The sequence below is a fragment of the Chrysemys picta genome, chromosome 19 (genome assembly GCF_011386835.1).
Source record: "Chrysemys picta bellii isolate R12L10 chromosome 19, ASM1138683v2, whole genome shotgun sequence".
NCBI lineage: Eukaryota > Metazoa > Chordata > Testudines > Emydidae > Chrysemys > Chrysemys picta.
Genome location: NC_088809.1, coordinates 15992554 through 16012583, shown reverse-complemented (window position 1 = coordinate 16012583; position 20030 = coordinate 15992554). Strand labels below are relative to the sequence as shown.

At 44.7% G+C, this 20030-nt stretch overlaps 1 protein-coding gene across 16 annotated transcripts in view; it reads left to right on the top strand.

Annotated features, from left to right (window-relative positions):
- The window catches only part of GTF2IRD1 (GTF2I repeat domain containing 1), a 174489-nt gene extending 166590 nt beyond the window's left edge, over nt 1-7899 (top strand). For 12 of the 16 annotated variants that reach the window (XM_065573179.1, XM_042857780.2, XM_042857777.2 and 9 more), the window contains 4 exons: nt 1795-1987; nt 5323-5360; nt 6284-6420; nt 7654-7899. In XM_065573179.1, the coding sequence (XP_065429251.1) occupies nt 1795-1987; nt 5323-5360; nt 6284-6420; nt 7654-7722 (437 nt within the window). In that variant the 3' untranslated portion in view covers nt 7723-7899. Of the gene's footprint in view, nt 1-1794; nt 1988-5322; nt 5361-6283; nt 6421-7653 lie in introns of those variants that run through there. The other 4 variants (XR_006176255.2, XR_006176254.2, XR_006176253.2 and 1 more) reach the window with 2 other exon arrangements.
- The last annotated feature ends 12131 nt before the right edge of the window (nt 7900-20030 follow it).

Sequence of the window (20030 nt, the reverse complement as noted above, 5' to 3'; positions counted from 1 at the left end):
AAAGTGTAGATCCAGGAGTAACTCCACAAGAGTCAGTGGGAATATTCTGGTGTACCACTGTTGTATGTGGGATCAGAATCAGGGCCAGAGAGTCCAAATTCCAGTTTTGCTTTGTATTATCCAGTTCCAGCCACAAAACGGTGCATAGCCCCAGATTACCAGATTATTCCATAGCTGTCCACTCTGGTGTTTTACATCTTCCTCTGACGCATCCGGGACAAAACTCCCTACTGGATGGACGTTGGCTCTGAGCCGGTGTAACTGAGTCCCTTCAATACAGGAGCTAGTGCATTCCCTGAACAAGCCATACCCAACAGCAAATGTCCAGTGGGACTTGGAACAGTTGGTAAAGATGATCTTCATGAAAAGAAAACAAAACTTTAACCTGCAGCGCTTGCATCGTCAAAGTATAGCCTTGGGGTTTTTAAACACCCAGTGCTCCCCTGTGACCTCTTCGTGTCTCTGGAGATGGAGAAGTTATAAGAGGGATTATCAGTAAATGCTGATGAGGTGGCATATATTGCAACTGTGGGCTGTCACTTTTCACATAACTTGATCAGGACCAGAACACCTTACCCACATTCTTTGAGGGTGTGGGCATCCCTGGTGCATCAGGTTATGTTATGACTGTGAGTATTTAGATGATACCTACAGATACAGATATGGGATGTGTATGTAAATGCTTTATTACATGTATTTCATAATAGCCCCAACTGTGCCTAATAACAAGATTGCTTAACAGGGACCATGGAAAGTGACAATAAATAGGACAGACAGACATGAAGCAATTTCATCATCTCGTAAGGAATTAGTATCCCTTACTAAGGCTGGGTTAGTGAAAAGAAAAGAGGGGTTGTAACTTAATCTGATAGAGCCAATAAATGTTCTTTTTTCTCTCCTTGCAAGAAGTTTGAGTGCGGATATTCAGAAGTATGACTTCTCCAGGAGCTCATTTAAAGCAATATCCCAGTAATGTCGAAATCCCATAGTGAAGCCAATCTTCTTGACTTCCAAAACTCTAGGCACTACCATTATAATGTGCCTCTGACTCTTAAACCTGCCACTGATTGGTTTGGCCAGTGAGCCCTAAAAAAAAGGCCCTGGGTGTATTTTCCTTGTGTGAATTCCTGACTTCTAGGGAAGAAGCTGACACATCGGTACGCTTGCAAAGATTTGATTTTTATCAGTAAATGTTGATTTCATTACACACAGAAGAAAAAATATTTCCATCAATAATAATCAAAATGTACAGATAAACAAAGTAAGAAAAAGGCTGCTTGAGAACTTATTTGAGTTTGATTGAAGGATATTTATTTTGTATATTTTGACATGTGATATTGACAATTGGTGTTTTAATGGTTATAAAGCTTTAACCTTTTGAATCTCAGTATTTACTGTCATTAAAGATTTGTTGTCTGATACCCACCATAATTTCAAACAGCTGAACATCTAAATCAATAAAAATCTTTAAAACGCTTAAAAACAAACATTTCTATTATCCATCAAATTATGAAAAATAAAAATCGAATTCTGCCAATCCTAGACATTGGAAAGCTTTCAAAGTTCCCCCAGGGGATGTCTTTTCCTTCCTTGAATAGCAAATCCATTCTCTTCAGTAAGTGGTTTGGTATTTACACTCTGAAAACAGTTTATTAAGCAAAATATGAAATGTCTAGGAAAATTGCACTGAGTACAGTGAGAATCCATAATTTTACTTTTGAAATACTCCCTCAGGGTTCAAAGGCCTCCACTTAATGTTCACTTGTCACATTGGCCTCTATTCTGCTGTTGCAGGAGAGGCTTTGGGATTGAACCGGCCAGTCTTGGTGCCATACAAATTGATCAGGGATAGTCCTGATGCTGTTGAAGTTACTGGTCTGCCAGATGATATCCCTTTTAGAAACCCCAACACCTATGACATCCACCGGCTGGAGAAGATCCTGAAAGCACGAGAGCACATCCGGATGGTGATTATAAACCAACTCCAGTAAGTCTCAATAGCTCCTGTACTTCCGGGGTCTTTTCTAAACATGTAAGTCCAGAATCCCCATCTGGCGTAAATTGGCATAGTTCCATGGGTTGCAATGAAGCTGTAACAGTTTACACTGGCTGAGGATCTGGTCCATAGTATCTTCTGGTTTACATTTGTAAGACTGTTCAGGTCTCTCAGCTACGTGAGGAATCCTGCCAGGCTATGGAATGGTTGGGGTCCAATTCATATTCTTAGGAAACAAGATCAGGCAGCGTGTCCTTGTCTCTAGCAAACAACTGGCTAAATTTCAGGGGAGCGATACCAATTAACACGATGCTCTGGCCCAATGAACGGACTGCTGATGTTTTCATTAGGTAGTTGATCACATTGTAATGTATAAAGAACACTGTTAATGAAAAGCTTTGTTAGGGTGATATGGCCCCTCTGCACTGAGCTAGAAGGACACTTCCGAGGGGTAGTCAGGGTTGTGAGGCCTCTCGCCACCACCTGCCCTTAGTGTGAGCCTGCCTGGGGTCAGCTCCCTGAAACTACCAGCCTCTGACAGCACAGGCCTCGCCCTCTCTGGTTAGCAATAGGCACACGCCAACCCCTGAGTCCTCTGAGCATCCCTCTGGAGTGTTCAACCCCATTCCCCTGAACTCTCACAGAACTCTGATTCGCTACTCCTAAAGGAAGAGCACACACCGGCTTCTCAGGATCACCCTCTACTTAACACGCAGTGCTTAGTTATACAGAAAGTGATAACCAGAATAAGTTGACGAGTAAAGAACAGAGATACAAATGATAGAGAGTGAGACTATTGGAAACAAGTGGTTACATATAAAACAAAATCATAACCTGCTTTCTAGAGCCTTGACTTACCTATCAAGGCATTCCACTGTCTCTTAGAAGACAGCTTGCCTCACGTCTTTTCCCCAGTGTTTTCAACCAGTCTGGCTGAGATCCCATCTCAGAAGACCAAGCCCGCTGGTGGGTTATCCGGACAGACTGAAGGAATTCCTGGGGTTCAGCTGCATCCCAGATAGTTTCAAAAGCTCATTGTCTTACTCCAGAACAGGATAAATCCTGCTGGTTTTGTTTTTGTCTCCAGTCCCCTCTACCTATTGATTAGCATTTTGCCCAGATGGTAAATGGGCATCCATTATGAACCATACAATACTCAATTTGCATATGGCCAGCCACAGTGAGATACACATCTCTTTCCCCCCTGCTTGCCTGGAGTATGTGGACCATCCTTTGGTGACCTACCTTAACTCACAAACCTACAGAACCAGATTTTTACTATATACTGTATCTAACTGCTCACATATTTCCCATACATACATCTCTCAATGATTATGATGACCAATGTAACTCAGGATTTCATGAGAGATGTTATATGACCCCTTTGGGTGAACCCAGGGGATCCCTGTGCCCCTGCCAGTTGGAATCAAGAGGTCTTGGATCACAGAAAGAAGATGAAGGTTATATTTTGTTCGTGTCCTTGTAGCTAAAGATTGACCGAAGCACTGAAAATGCTTTGGGCTGGTCCATTTAGAATCAGCTGGTATTGTCTCGGCAGGTCTCAGATTTGCAGCCCTACCATATATTTAAAACTCAAAAGAACAGCATGCCAAGGTTGCAATTTTACTCGGAGTAGTTAGAGTGGATTCTTATTCTGATCAACCATTTGATGTACAATCTCTGCTAAATGTACCATAGGTTGAGCCCCACTGGTCTACATGAATTATGAATCCTGGAGGAATTTTGGAGCCTGTTTCTAATATGTCTCTATATTCTTACCTGCTAATTTCCTTTCTTGAACCCTTCAAGTCCAACGTTCTTGCAGTGAACTTTGCTTTGTCTTTGTGGTGCTTGGGAGGCATGCCAAACCTTGGACTCAGACCTCAGATGTTTCTGACTGTCTCTGGTTCTGGAGTGGTTTCAGGTTGGATGTGTAGAGTACTAAGTTCTCTCTTTAATACTGTATTGAACAGGTGAGGTGTGTAAACAGACATTTGTGTATCTCCTCTTCTGGTTGCCCTGGTTTCACCCATGAAGGTTCTCCTCCCTTAGGGAGCTGGGTGGGAAAGATGATCTATTCCTCCTCTCTTTCGTTGCTGGATTTGTGGGTGGATGATACAAAGAGGATTGATCCTGGGTAGTCTGGGAGTCTGATTTAAGAAGTATTTTGGTCTATGTTGGCCTTCTGGGTTTTTTCTGTGGCAACCTGTAGCTCCAGTTGTCTAAGGAGGAATCAGAATGGGCTTCCAAATGTTTCCTTTTTGCCTGGTGTTTTTCACAGAGGCTGAGAAGAGTCTTTCTGGGGGAATGCTGTTGTCAGAGTGTCAGATACTCAGGGCGCTGTTGGGGAACTCCTTTCAGAGAGGAGTCCTCTGAGATGCAGCTGCTGGTACCTGTGTGGGGTGGGGAAGGACTCTGGGGTGGAGGTTGGACTGTGTTCTGCTTATCTCCCCTGAGAAGCCTAGTGCCACCCTAGAGCTACGTGGGGGGACCTGATGCCCGTGGGGCTGAATACATGAGAGTGGGCGGTGGCTGCATGGAAAGGCTGCTGAAGGATCTGGTTTCTGCCAGTTCGTTGTTGAAGGCTCCTGGCCAGCTGCAAGCTGTATCCACACACTGTTAGCAGTGGGTCTGAAGTCCTGCTGGTACCAAGAGCGCCATCCTGTACAGTGCGTTTTGCAGTCCGACGTCTCGCCTACCTGCCGTTCCAAAGGGGAAGGGGAGGGATTCAAAGTCTGGGGTCTGTTCAGCACACTTGGCCAGGACCTTACCCATATGCCAGGAGGGCGCACGCCCCAGGAATACTGCCTGGGGAGCCAGCCTTCTCTCGTGGACTCGGCTCCTTCATCCCGATCCTGCTTGCAAAAATGGCAGGCATCTGCTCCAGTGCAGGGCTGGAGGGAGCATGACCAGGAAATACACTCTCTAGCCTTGAACTTTGACCTCTTCTCCTTATCCCCTCTGGTGGCCACTGGGAAGATAAGTGCCCAAGGGGTTGCTGTGGGATCCCGGAGCCCAACAAGGAGCAAAGCAAAGAATTGCTTAGATGTCCAGATGAGCAATTTTCAGGTCATTTTCCTAAGGCTAATAATGCTTGGTGCAGAGGACTCGGTTTGCTGTGTGCTCCGCCCTAGAAGGGGAGCATTCTGGGCCGGCTGCCAGAGGAGACAGTCCCGTGCCCTAGTACAGTCTCAAAGGTCTGGTCTGCCTCCAAACACACGAGACAGAGGAAACCCCACTAGGAGATGGTTAGATCTGCAAGGGATAAAGAACATCTGTGCCCTAACCGTTCACAATCGCTAATCTCCACCTTGTTTCTTACACAGACCGTTTGCTGAAATCTGCACTGAGGCCAAACAAACAGGTAAGCTCCATGCGAAAGCTCTCCTTCCAGTGGAGCAAACTGCAGAGCAAAACATACAGATTGTGGCACAAAAATACACAGGAGGCCAGACTCCAGGGTTTAAAAGGAAATAGAGCAGGCTAGTTAGGTTGATGTTTGTCTTCTTAATCCTCTCCATCTCCTCCTCCAGCTGGGGCCTGAGACAAAGTCTGGGGTTTACCCAGGAAGGAAAACTCGCAGGTTTGGCTTCTCGTCAGCAGTTTTCCTGAGGCTCTGTATGAAAGGGAAACGGGCTGTAGTTTTAGACTTAAGATTTTCAGTCGCCGAGGGGATTTGAATGCCCTTCTCATTAATTTTAATGGCTGTTGCTGAATAAATCCCTCAAGATGGCTTTGAAAATCTGAGCCCTAGTAGTTTTTTTACTATGCAAAGATGAAATCACGTACTGTGCTTGAGAGGAGCCCGTGCTCTCAATCCAAGTCCTACTGGACGCGGCTCCATCTCACTAAAGTCACCGACGCGACTGGCACGCGTTAGCTTCCAGGTTGGCAATCTCTCAGCAGGAAGGCGATGGATCAGAGGGGCACAGTGACCTAAATGACCTCTAATGCCCTAAGAAGAATCCTGTGAATAGAGAACTCAAGTCTGACCATGACAAGGTGAAGCAGCAGCCTGGAAAGGGTGACAGGTCCGTGCCTATCACAGGGCTGAGCAGGATATATAAGAACGAGGAAGCTAGGCCCAGGGGGCAGAGGGAAAGGGTGTGTTCTCTTTTTCCTGGCTGGTGGAGGCAAGGGAAAAGCCTCTGGAGATGTCTTTTGTGTGAAACCAGTATGCCCTACACCCTGGGCCTTGAAAGGGACTGGGTGTGGTGTTTGCTTTCATTCCTAAGCTAGAGAAACAGCCATTCAGATAACCCATTTCTTTCCCATCCTCCCCTTCAGAAAAAGACAACAGTGTTCCCAAACGAAAGCGGAAGAGGATCTCTGAAGGGAACTTGATATCATCCTCATCGTCCTCTTCCTCTTCTTCCTCTTCCAATATGGAGTCCACATCGTCAACAAATCAGATCTCACTTGTGGTAAAGCCTTCTAAACGTCAACCAAGTTACTGCATCTCTGTCTAGCTTAGGGTACTTCCCCTACCACCCTTCATCTCTTTCCTTCGCTGGCCCTAGAATGCTATAAACCCCTAACTTAGAATGACGACACCCAGTCTCGTAAAGAAGGGGAACGCTCGCTTTTGAACCGCTGTCCCTCTGTTGCCTCTGGGAAGAGCTGGCTCATAAGCAGAGCAGAGAGGCCACTCGGCATCTCCCCTGCACCAGTTCAGCATGCTCTGCAGGGCTGCCATGGGCTGGCCTCTGCCAGTGTCCATCGGTGAAGCCTTCTCCGCGATATACCGATGCTGCCGAGGGGAAGGTAGTGGTGGCCAGGGCAGGAATGACTTAGTGTCCTGCCCTGAGAGGCGAACACACCACCAAGAGCAGCCATTCCAATGCCTGACCTGCCTCGCAACCGCATGGAGCTTTCTTTTGGCATTGTTGGTGACTCAATCCTGCAAGGTGCAGAGCACTCTCAGCCCTTTCGGCTCCAATAGACTTGACGGCAGCACTTTCCAGGATCTGCCTCTGGGAGGAGCAAGTTACAATGTAGTCCCCTTTCTCCCTTGCACGCGCCCCACACCCTTCTGCTCCCGTCAGCACCATGCAAGGAGCACTCTGTGGCAAGGGTTATGTCACGGAGTGCAGGGTTCTCAGCCTGTGAAGATACTTCACAGGTTCCAGACACACATCTGAAAGATCTAAAAAAGTCCCCAACTCATAACCAGCTGCATTATTTCATAAACCAGCCCTGTCAAACTCAGGGAAGCGCTGTTAATGTGCTCCAGCTTTCCATGTGCTTTGGCCATTATGTTGTATGATGGCTCTTTGTTTTGTTTTTTATATGTATGAAAAGGTGAATATTTTGGGAGCGGTGTGAAGCTAAAATTTCCTTGAAGTAGAAACTCAAAGATGTAAAAGCAAGAACCGACATCAGTGGAGATTCATGGATCTATTCTAGCTAAGGAACTGGCCTTAGTTATTTATTAGCAAATATTATTTCAAGCATAATTTTTTTTAAAAAAAGCAAAAATATTAATATATTTAGAAGTTATTTTGAGTAGGTTCTATGGTGTTTTATTTTATTTAAAAAGAAAATCTTACTTGGAAATTGGAAGACTTGCCCTTGTGTGAGTGACAGAAACTTGATCAATGCATGTTTTTGCAGAGTATTTTGTCCTAACAGCATTTTTCTTTCTCTCTCTCTTTCAGCAATGGCCCATGTACATGTTAGACTATGGTGGTCTAAATGTCCAGATTCCAGGACCTATTAACTATTAGACCTCAATACTGAATCAGAACCTCAAATGACAGAATAAATAAATAAATGTAATTTATGTAAAAAGTGTATATTCTAATATGTATCAATGCCTTTTAGTTTTTCCAATGATTTTTACACTATATTCCTGCCATCAAGGCCTTTTTAAATAAAAATAAAAAGTGTTGCCTTGCTCTTAACCGTATTTATTTTATTATTTGTATTATCGATGAAATCCATGATAGGTAAAAATAAATACAGAAGAGCACCTTCTGATGGACAGCTGCATACCTCATCGTGCGTTGCCTCCAAATAAAATGGGTAGTGTCTAGAGTTTGAACCCCTGATTTTTGACACAAGGTTGTCATGCTTCATTTGCCACTGGTGTCTTCTGCCTTCAGTCACCAGTTTAAAAAAAAACAAAAAAAAACTTTTCTTGATATTGAAACATCGCCACAAAATTACAACATGAAGTATGGATGAATAAACACTTAACAGAAGCAAAGAACGGGGCCCGGATTCCCATGTATACCACTCTAGCAGCATACAGGGGATTTAAGGTGAGTAGAAGATTACATGTAAGCCCAGTTTAAGGAGTCTTTAGCCCACCAGGGCAGGTTAAGGGGGTCTTACTTTGTATGACCATCGGTTCCTGGATTACTACCTCGACAACACTTCCTCAGTTATCTCACGTGCCTGTCATTTGCACGTGGCTATTGTCCCTTAAATCAGAGAGAAATTCTTCCAAGAGCTCACAGAATTCCTCAATCTAATCATTCTGGATTAAATGCATCTCTGGGCAGAAAGCCTGTACGTGGCCCAGGCATCACTTACATCCCACTTAAGCCCGATTTTGGGATTTGAGAGGTGCATAGGATTGGTGTTGGCTCTTTACAATAAGGGTGAATTCCACCCTCAGCTCACAAATGAGATGAAGCCATTTCTGCTGTATAAATTGACCAGTCTTTTAAAACCATAAGAGCTTATTCATTTCCTAAGGATCAATTTCTTAACCAAGGCGATTGTAATCCATTTTTTAAAAGCTTTGGAGTCTCATGGATTGAAGAAAACTCAGGTAGGTAGCTATAGTTCTGCCGCATCTAGTGACACATGATACTAGACTATTTCTATAACCTTTGAATAAAAAGTTCTACCATTAGGACATTTCAAGTAACGTGTCAGATTACTACCTTCGTTCCCATTCTTTCAGCACACGTCGTCCAGTTGGCAGTAAACTCCAGCAAATCATTTTAAATCGCTGCAATCTCATTCGCAGATTATTGTTGTACACTGTAATATAGCTGACCAATGTGTCTCATCAAAGCACTTATTTAACATGCACTCACATGTAGGCAAGAAATTGAAAAGCCCAAGTAGGATATGATAGTCAAGGTAGGTCAGGTGCTCAGATAATACAGCATGAGGACTGTATAATAACCTGAATAGACTAGAATAATTAGTTATGGCTTTAAGATTAGCCAAGAGGAAGAGGCAAGCTGTAATACTGAAAGAAGATGACTTTAAGTGCTGTAGTTAAACATGAATGCAGATAACTTGACGCTCTGTGAAATCTCGGCTGTTGATTGCTTCTCAAGTTAAAAACCACTTGGCAACAATGATGGCAGGTCCTTCGGATATAAATCCCCCACAGACACATCCCCATTCCCAGGGCCGGCTCCAGGCACCAGCCCACCAAGCATGTGCTTGGGGCGGCGCCTGGAGGGGGGCGGCACGGCGGGGCCCTCCAGCCCGAGAGCGGGGCCGCGACTGGGCTCGCCGCCCTCCCCGCGGCGCTCCGGCTGGTCGGGGAGAGCGGAGAGCCGCGGCGGGCTCGCCACCCTCCCCCCAGCGCTTTGGCCGCCGGGGGCTCGCCGCCCTCCTCCCGGCACTCTGGCCGCCGGGGAGCGCTGAGAGCCCCGCCCGGGCTCCCCGCCCTCCCCCCGGTGCTCCGGCCAATCGGGGATTGCGGGCCCGTGGCTGGGCTCGGCGCCCTCCTCTGCCGCGCTGGGGGGGGTGGGGAGCCGGCCCTGCCCATTCCTCCCAATAAAGGAAGCTAACCCCCAGTTTGGTTTAGTATAGTTCCAGACTGAAGAAAGTTGGGTTAATTTTGGAAAACCATTGCTCAATGTTGGTGCTCATACCCAGACATCCTTGCTATACTTCACTATTGGGTTTGCCAGCGTTTTCCACTGGTGCATTTCTAGAGCTTCTAAGTGTATCTAAAAAGGAAGGAAGGTACTAGATCCAAGAAAAGAAGCCAGTTGTGAATACCCTTTTACAATATAATATGTTTCTATATTTGGAAGACCTAAGCCACCTTTTTGTAGTAAGGGCTTTACATCTTTCTACTTTAATATTGGTCTTTTCACTTCCCACAGAAGCATTTTTGATCATACCTTGAATTGTTTGAAAGCTCTTGGGATTTTATATCGATTTCCTTGACCTCCAGTCACTGCTGAGTTAGATGCAAATTATAACAAGAAACAACTTCCTCCACAAGTTTCAGAGTACCAACCGTGTTAGTCCACAAAAAGAACAGGAGTACTTGTGGCACCTGAGAGACTAACAAATTTATTTGAGCAGAAGCTTTCGTGGGCTACAGCCCACTTCTTCGAGAAAAGGCACAAAGCCAACAACGAAGGGAAGGGCAAAGAGCTGTATTACTGGGCCCAGATAGAAGTTCAGTTTCACATCAGAAGAGCTGACACCTACATTTCAAGTCTTCCGTCTGGCTGCCACCCAAACCCAGAATATTGCCAAGTAGAAAAAATAATTTCACACATAAAATTAATTTCCTTTTCTGAAATTTATTGTCGAATCAAAGCAAGCCATCTAGGTGCCTGCTAATAAAGATGGATTCATTACATTGTGACTGTTTCATTTTAAAAATTCAGTTCAGTAAAACTGAAGATTACTGCGTCTTTGTAATAAAGTAAGCTTTACTGCATTGTTCCAAGTTTCCCACAGATTTCCTTGCTGTTCTTTGCGTACATGGGGTGGTGCTGTTTGCAGAATTTAGGTCTAATGTACTGCATAGTTCATGGGGCCTTAAATACTTGTATTAAAAGGCAAGGGTTAAATTGAGTCAGTGGAGTTAAATTAGGATAAGCAGATGTCAGAGTTACACTAGGGATGAATTTGGTCCAAAAATTGTAATGGAATCATAAAGGTTTCCCCTTTCAGGCCTTTCTTGATTACCAGGGAGGAGTCACGCAGGGAATCAGGAAATGGCCGTGTCATGGGCTGCTCCAGTCAACCTTATGGCCATGCCTTGCCTCCATGTCTGTTCAGAATTAGTGCTTCTGCAAAGGGATCCCTCATAACCCAAGGCTATGATTCAAATACTCCTGTTTGTCCCCAGAGGTCTAACATCCACCAGAATGGATGCACTTCCCATGCATGCACTTACTGTAATTATGTGCCTGAGGTGAAATGGGAAGAAGATGACAAACAATAAAGACCCTGCGTTACCTCTTTTACCTGGGCTACAAGGAAGGAACAAAATAATTTTACCAGTAATTTCTGCCCAGGACCCAAGGGCCTCATCCTGGGATGTGCTTAGTCATATGCTCAATGTACACTTCTCCTGTCATAGATTATTCAGACGTTGAAAAGCTGGTGCTGAAGCTGCTGCCCTCTATCCTTTCAGAATTGCTCCCAATGGAAGTGCCTGTCTGAAGGAGTTCTTCGTTTTCAATGAACAATTCCTACCTTCTTTTTTTATCTCCACTAACATTTCTTTTCCCCTGTTACTTTCTCTTTCATTTTATTAGATAGAAGGAAATACACGAATAACACAGATATGCATTAGTAGGCTATTGGACCAATAATTTATAAACTTGGGTACCAAAAACTGGGTGCCTGACTCTAGGAACCTCAAAATAAAAGTGGCTTGCTGGGAGGAAGGATAGTCTTGTGGTTCAGGCACTGGACTGGGACCCAGGAGGTCTGGACTCAGTTCCATGATTTTTCACAATTTCCTCTGTGACCCTGGCCACACCACTTGCTCTTTCTCAGCCTCCATTCCTGGTCTTTAAAATAAGGATAGTATGAGAATGTCTGTGTTGTCTATTTAGATTGTAGATTCTTTGGAACGAAGACTGTCGTCTTACTATGAGTATGTACAGCTCCCAGTGCAATGAGGTCCTGATCTTGGTTGAGGCTTATTAGCTGCTACTGCGATATACTACTAACTTTATTTTTAGAAGTGATGAACACCAATAATTTCCAATGAAGTCTACAGGATCTCAGTCCCACTGAAAATATGCCTCACTTAGAAAACGTCCATCATTATGCTTTGTGTTATTCTGGAACATGGAGGCATTTGAAAAGTGAATTCTAACCTTTCCCCTTTGGAAAAGTGATGATAATTGCTTTATTGGTGTTTACAGTCAGATATAATTCCAGCAATTTCCATAATCTTGATCTTTTCATTTGTGGTGTATTTTTACACACGGCTTTTGTCTATACGTGATGACATACCAAACGGAATCTCTTCCATTGCAATTAGAACACTGAAGATGCGGATCCTAACACTTCAGCCACGTTTCTCATTCATTACTTTTGAAAGAGTTTGGTGATTTTGTGTGTATGTGTGTCTACAAATCCAATAACAATCCTCATTAAGAGTTGCAAAACATGAAACCATTTTGATCTCAGACAGATGGCAGCTAAATGAAGTTTAATTAAAGAATGAGAGCTTTGATTCAAATCATTTTTAAACTATAGCATACCGAGACGCTGGAGAAACAGCATAAACAGCATCTGGGCTTTTATTCAGAACCCAGAATCCATTTGTAAGGAAACACTTTGCAAAACATTTCAGTGAAATGAGTTTGTCAACAACCTCTTGAGAGAGACAAGCTGCTGGCCGGATACAGCATAGAAATCTTGCTTTCTCGCTGAGATAATATGGCAAATACCTAGGAAACTGCTAAGGAACCAATGTGAATTTTCAATTGGTTGGGTTATTAGAACTGAATGAGTCTTGTTCCTTGAGTTTTCTTGAAGAATTAAACTAAATCAAAAGAGAGTAAGGTTTGATTTAAGTCACAATTGCAGTCAAAATCTATTCTGGTCTGCATAGGTTCTTATATAAGTAGTATCTGAGCACCTTCCAGTAGCATATTAAGCAAGGTGACGAACATCTGTTGCATGTTACTCAATAGCATGTAGATTCTAACACGGGCTAAGCTGGGCTGACTTGAAGGCTAGGTTTTAACTCAACCAGGTTAGTGCAGGTTCAAGGCAGTGTGCCTTGTCTACACTGAGCTGCTGGAAGGTGTTGGTTAGCTCATGTCAGCTAACACATAGTTAGAGCACACAATAAACCCTCATCTGGACCCGGCTTGAAGCACAAACTGCTGCATTGGGGCAGCCTACACACCACTCCTGGCTTAAGGCTATGCTTAAAGTCAGAATCTAGCCAGTTATTTCCACAGCAACCAACAGTGCTAAAGGTTTGTGAGTTCAAGTGATAAGGAGCAGGGACAGGTGAATGATTATGAAACATAGGCCCAGATGCTGAAAGGTATTTAGGTTCCTAACACCGATTGATTGCAATGGGAGTTACGTGTCTTATACCGGTGAGGATCTGGACCACAGAGCCTGATTCTCCATTTATGCCAGGTAGTGTGGCCATTTAAACCAGCACCAGTTGGGTGTAACTTGCTCCCATTCTGATCTGGGAATATTTTGCCCCATTTTGCACTGGTGTACATGACTGCACAGCGGCAGAGCAATGGAGACTTGGGCCCAGGAATCTTTTGTCATACAAGGGAATCCATTAATAACTACTGAAGGAAGAGAAATACAGAAATTATTGCTTGTGTACTGACTGCCCCCCTTTCTCAGCAGATCAGACTACTTTTCAAAGGGTTTCCCTGTGGTGGCGGCAGCTGATCAGCACAATTTTCAGATCATGCGTATTCAGGTTTTAAGTATTTCACAACCTCTAAAAGCTGTGTGGTCTTCAAAACCATCCATTTCTTTTTTCTCAGCTGGTGAAGATTGGCCCAACTCCTGCGACCCCACTGGAGCGACACCAATTTACACTAGCTGAGGATCTGGCCCATGAAGTGGAGTTTAAAATATTCAGGATATTTTGAAGCCGCACATCTTCCTTGAGGTTGATTCTCCATTGCTTTGCACCTTGTGTGCAGTCATTGGAGTGTAAAATGCTGCTTGTCTGGTTGGGTGATAACGTTTTACACCCACGCTGCCCAGATGCAAATGCTGCACACTGTAGAAGACTTTGGGGAGTCAGGCAACTTGTTTTCCTCTCTTGGGTGAGTTGTCTCAGTGATTAACCTGATGATGAACATGCCCATTAAATATCATCTGTAGCAATGTACCAATGGAGAACACCGTGAATTACAAGTGACTGGCATCCCCATGCTGAAACTTTGAGGTATGTTTCCCTGTGTGTGTGTGTATGTATGTGTGTGTGTGTGTGTGTGTGTGTGTGTGTGTGTGTGTGTGTATATATATATATATATATATATATATATATACCTCCATTTTATGTTAACGGGCTGTATCTGTACAGCAAGGAGAGTGGAGAAGAGCCCTTCTGCAGAGATCAGCATGATGTTAACATATATGTGGTGTTCCTAGTTCTACCCTTTTTCTTCGGTTCCTCAGCATTGCATTGTATTAAGGGAGGGCTGGGCTTCGCAGTTCACTTTCTCTAAATCATCTGAGAAAATGGTTTCAGCAGCAAACCTGGTTCGACTGCAGCAGGTGATGATGTACGTATGTAATCAGATGGGGTTTTCTTTTTCAGTGTCCCATGAGGACACTACCACTGGAGCGTCTAAATCATTTCTTAAGTGAATATATTAAACAGTTGCTTCCGTTCAAATTAACAGATCCATGGGGTACGAAGACAGATTGATGCAGCTGAATTAAATTGGCACACTTTAATACCAACCTTCTAACACCATTTGCGTGGGTATTTTTTGTGACATTGAACAATGGGATGGAGCTGTGTGACCCATCATTGAAGTATTTTGGATGGGGTTTATTAAACTGATAAGACTGGCATTCCTCAAAAAGGCAGGCAACAACCCAGAGTGGGTTATTTGTTACAGTCAAATGACTTCATGATCCTTAGAGACTAAATTTTAAAGCTGCTTGGGGATACCTAGTTCCCAAGGGTGTCATAGAAGCATAGAATATCAGAGTTGGAAGGGATCTCAGGAGGTCATCTAGTCCAACCCCCTGCTCAAAGCAGGACCAAGCCCCAGACAGATTTTTGCCCTAGATCCCTAAATGGCCCCCTCAAGGATTGAGCTCTCAACCCTGGCTTTAGCAGGCCAATGTTCAAACCACTGAGCTATCCCTCCCCTCTGATTAGAGGTCTGCTAGGGCCTACTTTTTAGGCCTGACCCAGATCTGAACTGGACCCAAGCTGATCCAACCTGAGCCAAGCCCAAGAAAATCAAGTAGTTTTCCAACCCAACCCTCCTTATTTAACTTAAGTCAGCACCAGTGCTACCACCTCCTGCCTGTGGGGTAGGCTGTTCTCCTCCTAGGCCTGGGGTCAGCACAGAAGTGTGTGGCGGTGGATGGGTACCCTGCTCCTGCCAGCCTCCGCCCTGTGCTTTGCTCTGTGTGCACTGCAGAGCGAGAGGCACTGCGAGTCCTCGGGACACTCGCAATGAGGCGGTGGCCAGCAGGAGCAGGGCACCCAGCCGCTGTAGTGTGGACCCTATGGGCAGGAGCAGAAGAGCTGACTGAGCTCAAGGGGGTCCGTTTTTTTTCCCCATCCGCCACTTCTAGTTGGGTTGCAGGGTTCTAGCCCATATGTCCCAGGCTGGTTTGGAAAGCCTAGGCCAGATTTTTAAAATGGGCTCCCTCCCCAGGCAGTCAGTTATTGGGCCTGCAATGGTTGTTACTTGGATAGCTAGGTACCTAATTAGCTCGAAAGCTTGTCTCTCTCACCAACAGAAGGTGGGCCAATAAAAGATTACCTCACCCGGCTTGTCTCTCTAGGTACCTCATAGGCAGGCAATGCAACCCTTAAGCTAGGCCTGCAGTAATAGAAGGGAATAATTCCCCTTTTGTGCTGGATTTTTAGTAGCACTGATCTATCTGTCTTAGGTATGTATCTAGAAAATCACAGGAACACCACTGTGACCCACATAGGTTGAGCGAGGCACCTAGGCTCCCTATACAATGAATGGGGTGAGAGAGACGCCTTAGAGTGCAAGCTGCCAAAGCCAGCATGCTAGGTGGGGAGCTGCCTAAGCTAGCCAATGGGAGCTGCCGAGAACAGGGGTGTCTGCTAAGCCCTGCCCGTCTCTGAGATAGGCGCGTAAAACCCGGCTGCAGAGAGGCGCCTAGATCTGCTGGAGATCCACGAACAGGAATGATTTAGGTTTTTATCCACAGTGGAACAGTCCCTGGGGCAGAGAGAGGAGAGTGAGTGTGGGAATAAGAATGACTGTGGTCAGTGATTAGGGCGCCCACCTGGGAGGTGGAAGACCCAGGGTCCAGCCCCCCGGCTCCAGTCACTCTGTCATTATTTCTCCACAGTGGAACAGCTTCAATAGGAGGGACTGCGGGAGCCATCTGCATCAGCACTCCACTCCGTCAGTGGGGAGAGCATGCTCCTGAGAGGTGGAAAACCTTTGTTTAAATCCCAGCTCCCCCCTCTGGCAGAGAGGGAGGAACTGAAGCTGGGTCTCCCCCATCCCAGGTGAGTGCTCTAACTCTTGGGGTAAAAGTTATAAGGTGAGCACTGACTCCAGCGGACAGATTTGGAATGGGATCCGGTCCAGCAGACCACCCCTTAGCAAAGCCTACCCCCATTGAGCTCTGCACGTAACTTAGGCAGCCTAACATCTGTCTTCCCTGGTTTGTGGATCACTCTGGGGCTTCGGTGAGGGATAAGCACCCAGACACCTAGAGCGACACAGCGGTGCGCAGGCCCAGTGGCAGAAACTTAGGTGCCAAGGGAACTTTTACCCTGAAAATTTAGGCATGGAGTGAAGTTAGGCACTTATACAGTGTTCCTCAGGAATGTTGTAGATCACAATGTAGCCAAAACTGGGTCTTATGCACCTAAATCGGTGGTTTAGGCACCTAATTACCTTATTACCTGAGCCAAAGAAGCTAAAGCCCAGAGTGAAATCAGTGGGAGTTCGACATCTAAATACCTTTGAAGATCTGGGCTAAGTGACTTGTCTGTGCTTATGCAAGATGTCTGTGGTACAGCAAAGAATTGAACCTGCATCTCCCACTTCTCAGTTATCACCTTAACAGGACCTTCTATTAATAGCATGGAAAACGATGACAGGTGAAATTCACCCCTCTCTCACAAAGCCTGAGTAATGGGGACTCCTCCGGAGGCCATAGGGGATGGAGTTCACCCTCTGTGGCAGCTATTCTAGCTTATGGGATGGACCCTATGCCTCGTTAGGGGCTGAAATAGCAAGGTCAGCCCTTTCACAGCTCCTACCCGTAACAGCAACCCTTGCCAATCTGTTCATTGCTAACACTGTACCCCACTCTGCAGAGCAGTGGGGTGTGTGAAGGGACTCCACACTGCCCACCCCGTGCTCATCCTCATGGAGGGTGGCAGTACTGCACTGCCTTGTACAGGTCGTCTCTAATCGGGTGAATTACATCCCACCTCTTGGGTGCAGATTGTAATGGTTTTACTATGTTGGGGGAAGGCAGAGAGTTTTGGAAATGTATAAAAATACTCAACTAATAATACGGTGTTTATACTGGAGTGAAATGAGACACGTCACAAATGCATGCATTTTTAACGGGCACTCCCAGAGCATTTTCCCTCCAAGAATGTCAAAACACTTTGAAAAGCCTAACACGCTAAGGCTCTCAACATTCCTGGGAGCTAAAGTGTTATTTATTATTGCCCTTTAAGAGAGGAGGAAACTGAGGCACGGGGCATGTAACTGCCTACCCCATGGGTACAAACTAAGCTCATGGCAGAACTGGGAATACAACCCAAGTCTCTGGACTCCCAGGCCCACTCCCTTTCTCTATATGTCTCATTGATTTACAGACCCAAAGACCTTCAGGAAACCAGCAAAAGCTTGGTTACATAACTGCACTCAAAAACACTCAGTCCTACTTCTTGTTCAGCCAATCGCTCAAACAACTCTGTTTTACATTTGCAGGAGATAATGCTGTGCCTGCCACGGGTGCCAACTTTTCAAAGTACCGGAGAGTGCTTGACCCCCGGCTCCACTCTAGCCCCCCCCACCACTTCCTCCAAGGCCCCACCCACACCCTCTTTCCGCCCTCACTCTGCCTCTTCCCGTGCAGTTCTGCCCCTTCCCCATACTTTAGGAAAGATGTGGACAAACTGGAGAGTCCAGAGGCAAGCAACAATAATTATAAAAGGTTTAGAAAACATGACCTGAGGAAAGGTTAAAAAAAACTGGACGTGTTTAGACTTGAGAACTGGTGACTGAGTGGAGACCTGATAAGTTTTCAAATATGTTAAGGGCTGATATAAAGAGGATGGTGATCAATTGTTCACCATGTCCACTGAAGGTATCGCAATAAATAATCAGCTTAATGTGCAGCCAGGGAGATTTATGTTAAATATTGGGAAAAACTTTCTAACTGTAAGGGTACTTTAGCTCTGGAACAGGCTTCGAAGGGAGGTTGTTGAATCCCCATCATGTAAAATATTTCCCTCTAGAATGTAGAGAGATTTTAATGGAAAGGAAGGAAATAACCATGATGGCTTGGATAAAGTTGTGGGCCAGTGTGGAGCTGAACCAAAACAATGAATGATTGGTAGAAATTTGCAATATGAATAACCTAGTGATAGGTGGAACAATATTTCCTCATAAAGAAATCCATAGTGACATAGAACTCCCCAGATGGTATTACCATATGGATCTCACTTCTGCATTTCAAGAATGTTTTGCAGCTTGTTGGCAGATGTACGTGCATACAGGGAAGCAGATGTTGGCAGTGACCATAATCTTTGTATTGCTCAACTGATCATCAAGTTAAAGAGGATGAAAAAGGTTAAAAGAAGACCATGCACCAACAGCGCACAATTAAGAGCCCTAAAACAAAAGTGCATTTCACAGGTTCAGTGTTCTTCAGTTAACGCCATTAGAAAACCAAGACATAAACTCTGTGGGAAAACATCAGAAAGTGCTATCGAAAAAGTGCAGAGACAGTTCTAATAACAAAATCTAAAAGGGAAGAATGGATTAGCGATGCTACTTGTGAGGTATTGAAAAAGAGAAAAAGTGTAAACAAAAGCACATGAATGCTAAGACATGAAGAGACAAACAAGTGGCAAGAGGAATACAGAGCTCTAGACAGAGAGGTAAAAGAAAGTGCTAGAAGAGAGAAAAGGAGAGATATTGATAAAAATGTCCAGGGGCTGAAAATGCTAGCCAAAAAGGGGACCTTGCAAACTTGTAGGAGACAATCAAACAGCTAACAGGAAACTTCAGCAGTACAGGAGGCCCAATTAAAGATGCAATGGAAAAACTCAGTATAGAAGAACAACATAGGAAAAGACAGGCAGAATGTTTTCGGGCTGTTCTAAATAGACCAAGCTCAAGTGAACTACTAGAAATATGTGATGAAGACATATCAATTGATATTGATTTAGGAGCTATTACAATGGAAGAAGTTAGAAAATCCATCGGTAAAATAAAAAATGGGGAAAGCAGCTGGAGAGGATAACTTTATGGGGGAGCTGCTTAAAGCAAGTAATGAAACAGCCCTCCAGCCTTTCCTTGTGTTTTTGGATAGAATATGGAATGAAGAAGAGAACCCAGCACAGTGCAATAGAGGCCTTAGAGTCAACCTGCCAAAGAAGGGTGCCCTTTCCAACTGCAGTAATTGGAAAAGAATCATATTATTCTGTGTCTGGAAAAAGCACGTGCAACATCATCCTAGAACATATCAAGAAACAATAGACCTTCAACTTAGAACTAAGTTCATTATTGAGATAATGTACAGACCATATTGTTGTTCTCATACATATTGAAGAACAAAGTGTGGAGTGGCAAGCATCTCTTGTGATAAATGTTATAGACTTCTAGAAGGGTTCTGACAGTGTAACAGAGACAGTCTTTGGAAAATTATGGCATATTATGGAATACCAGCAAAAATAATTAGGAGAATCAACAGCAATCTGTATGTCAAGTATCAGGGGGTAGCCGTGTTAGTCTGTATCTACAAAAACAACAAAGAGTCTGGTGGCACCTTAAAGACTAACAGATTTATTTGGGCATAAGCTTTCGTGAGTAAAAACCTCACTTCTTCGGATGCAATCCGAACAATCCTAACAATCTGTATGTTATCCCAGGTCTTGAACCCAGGC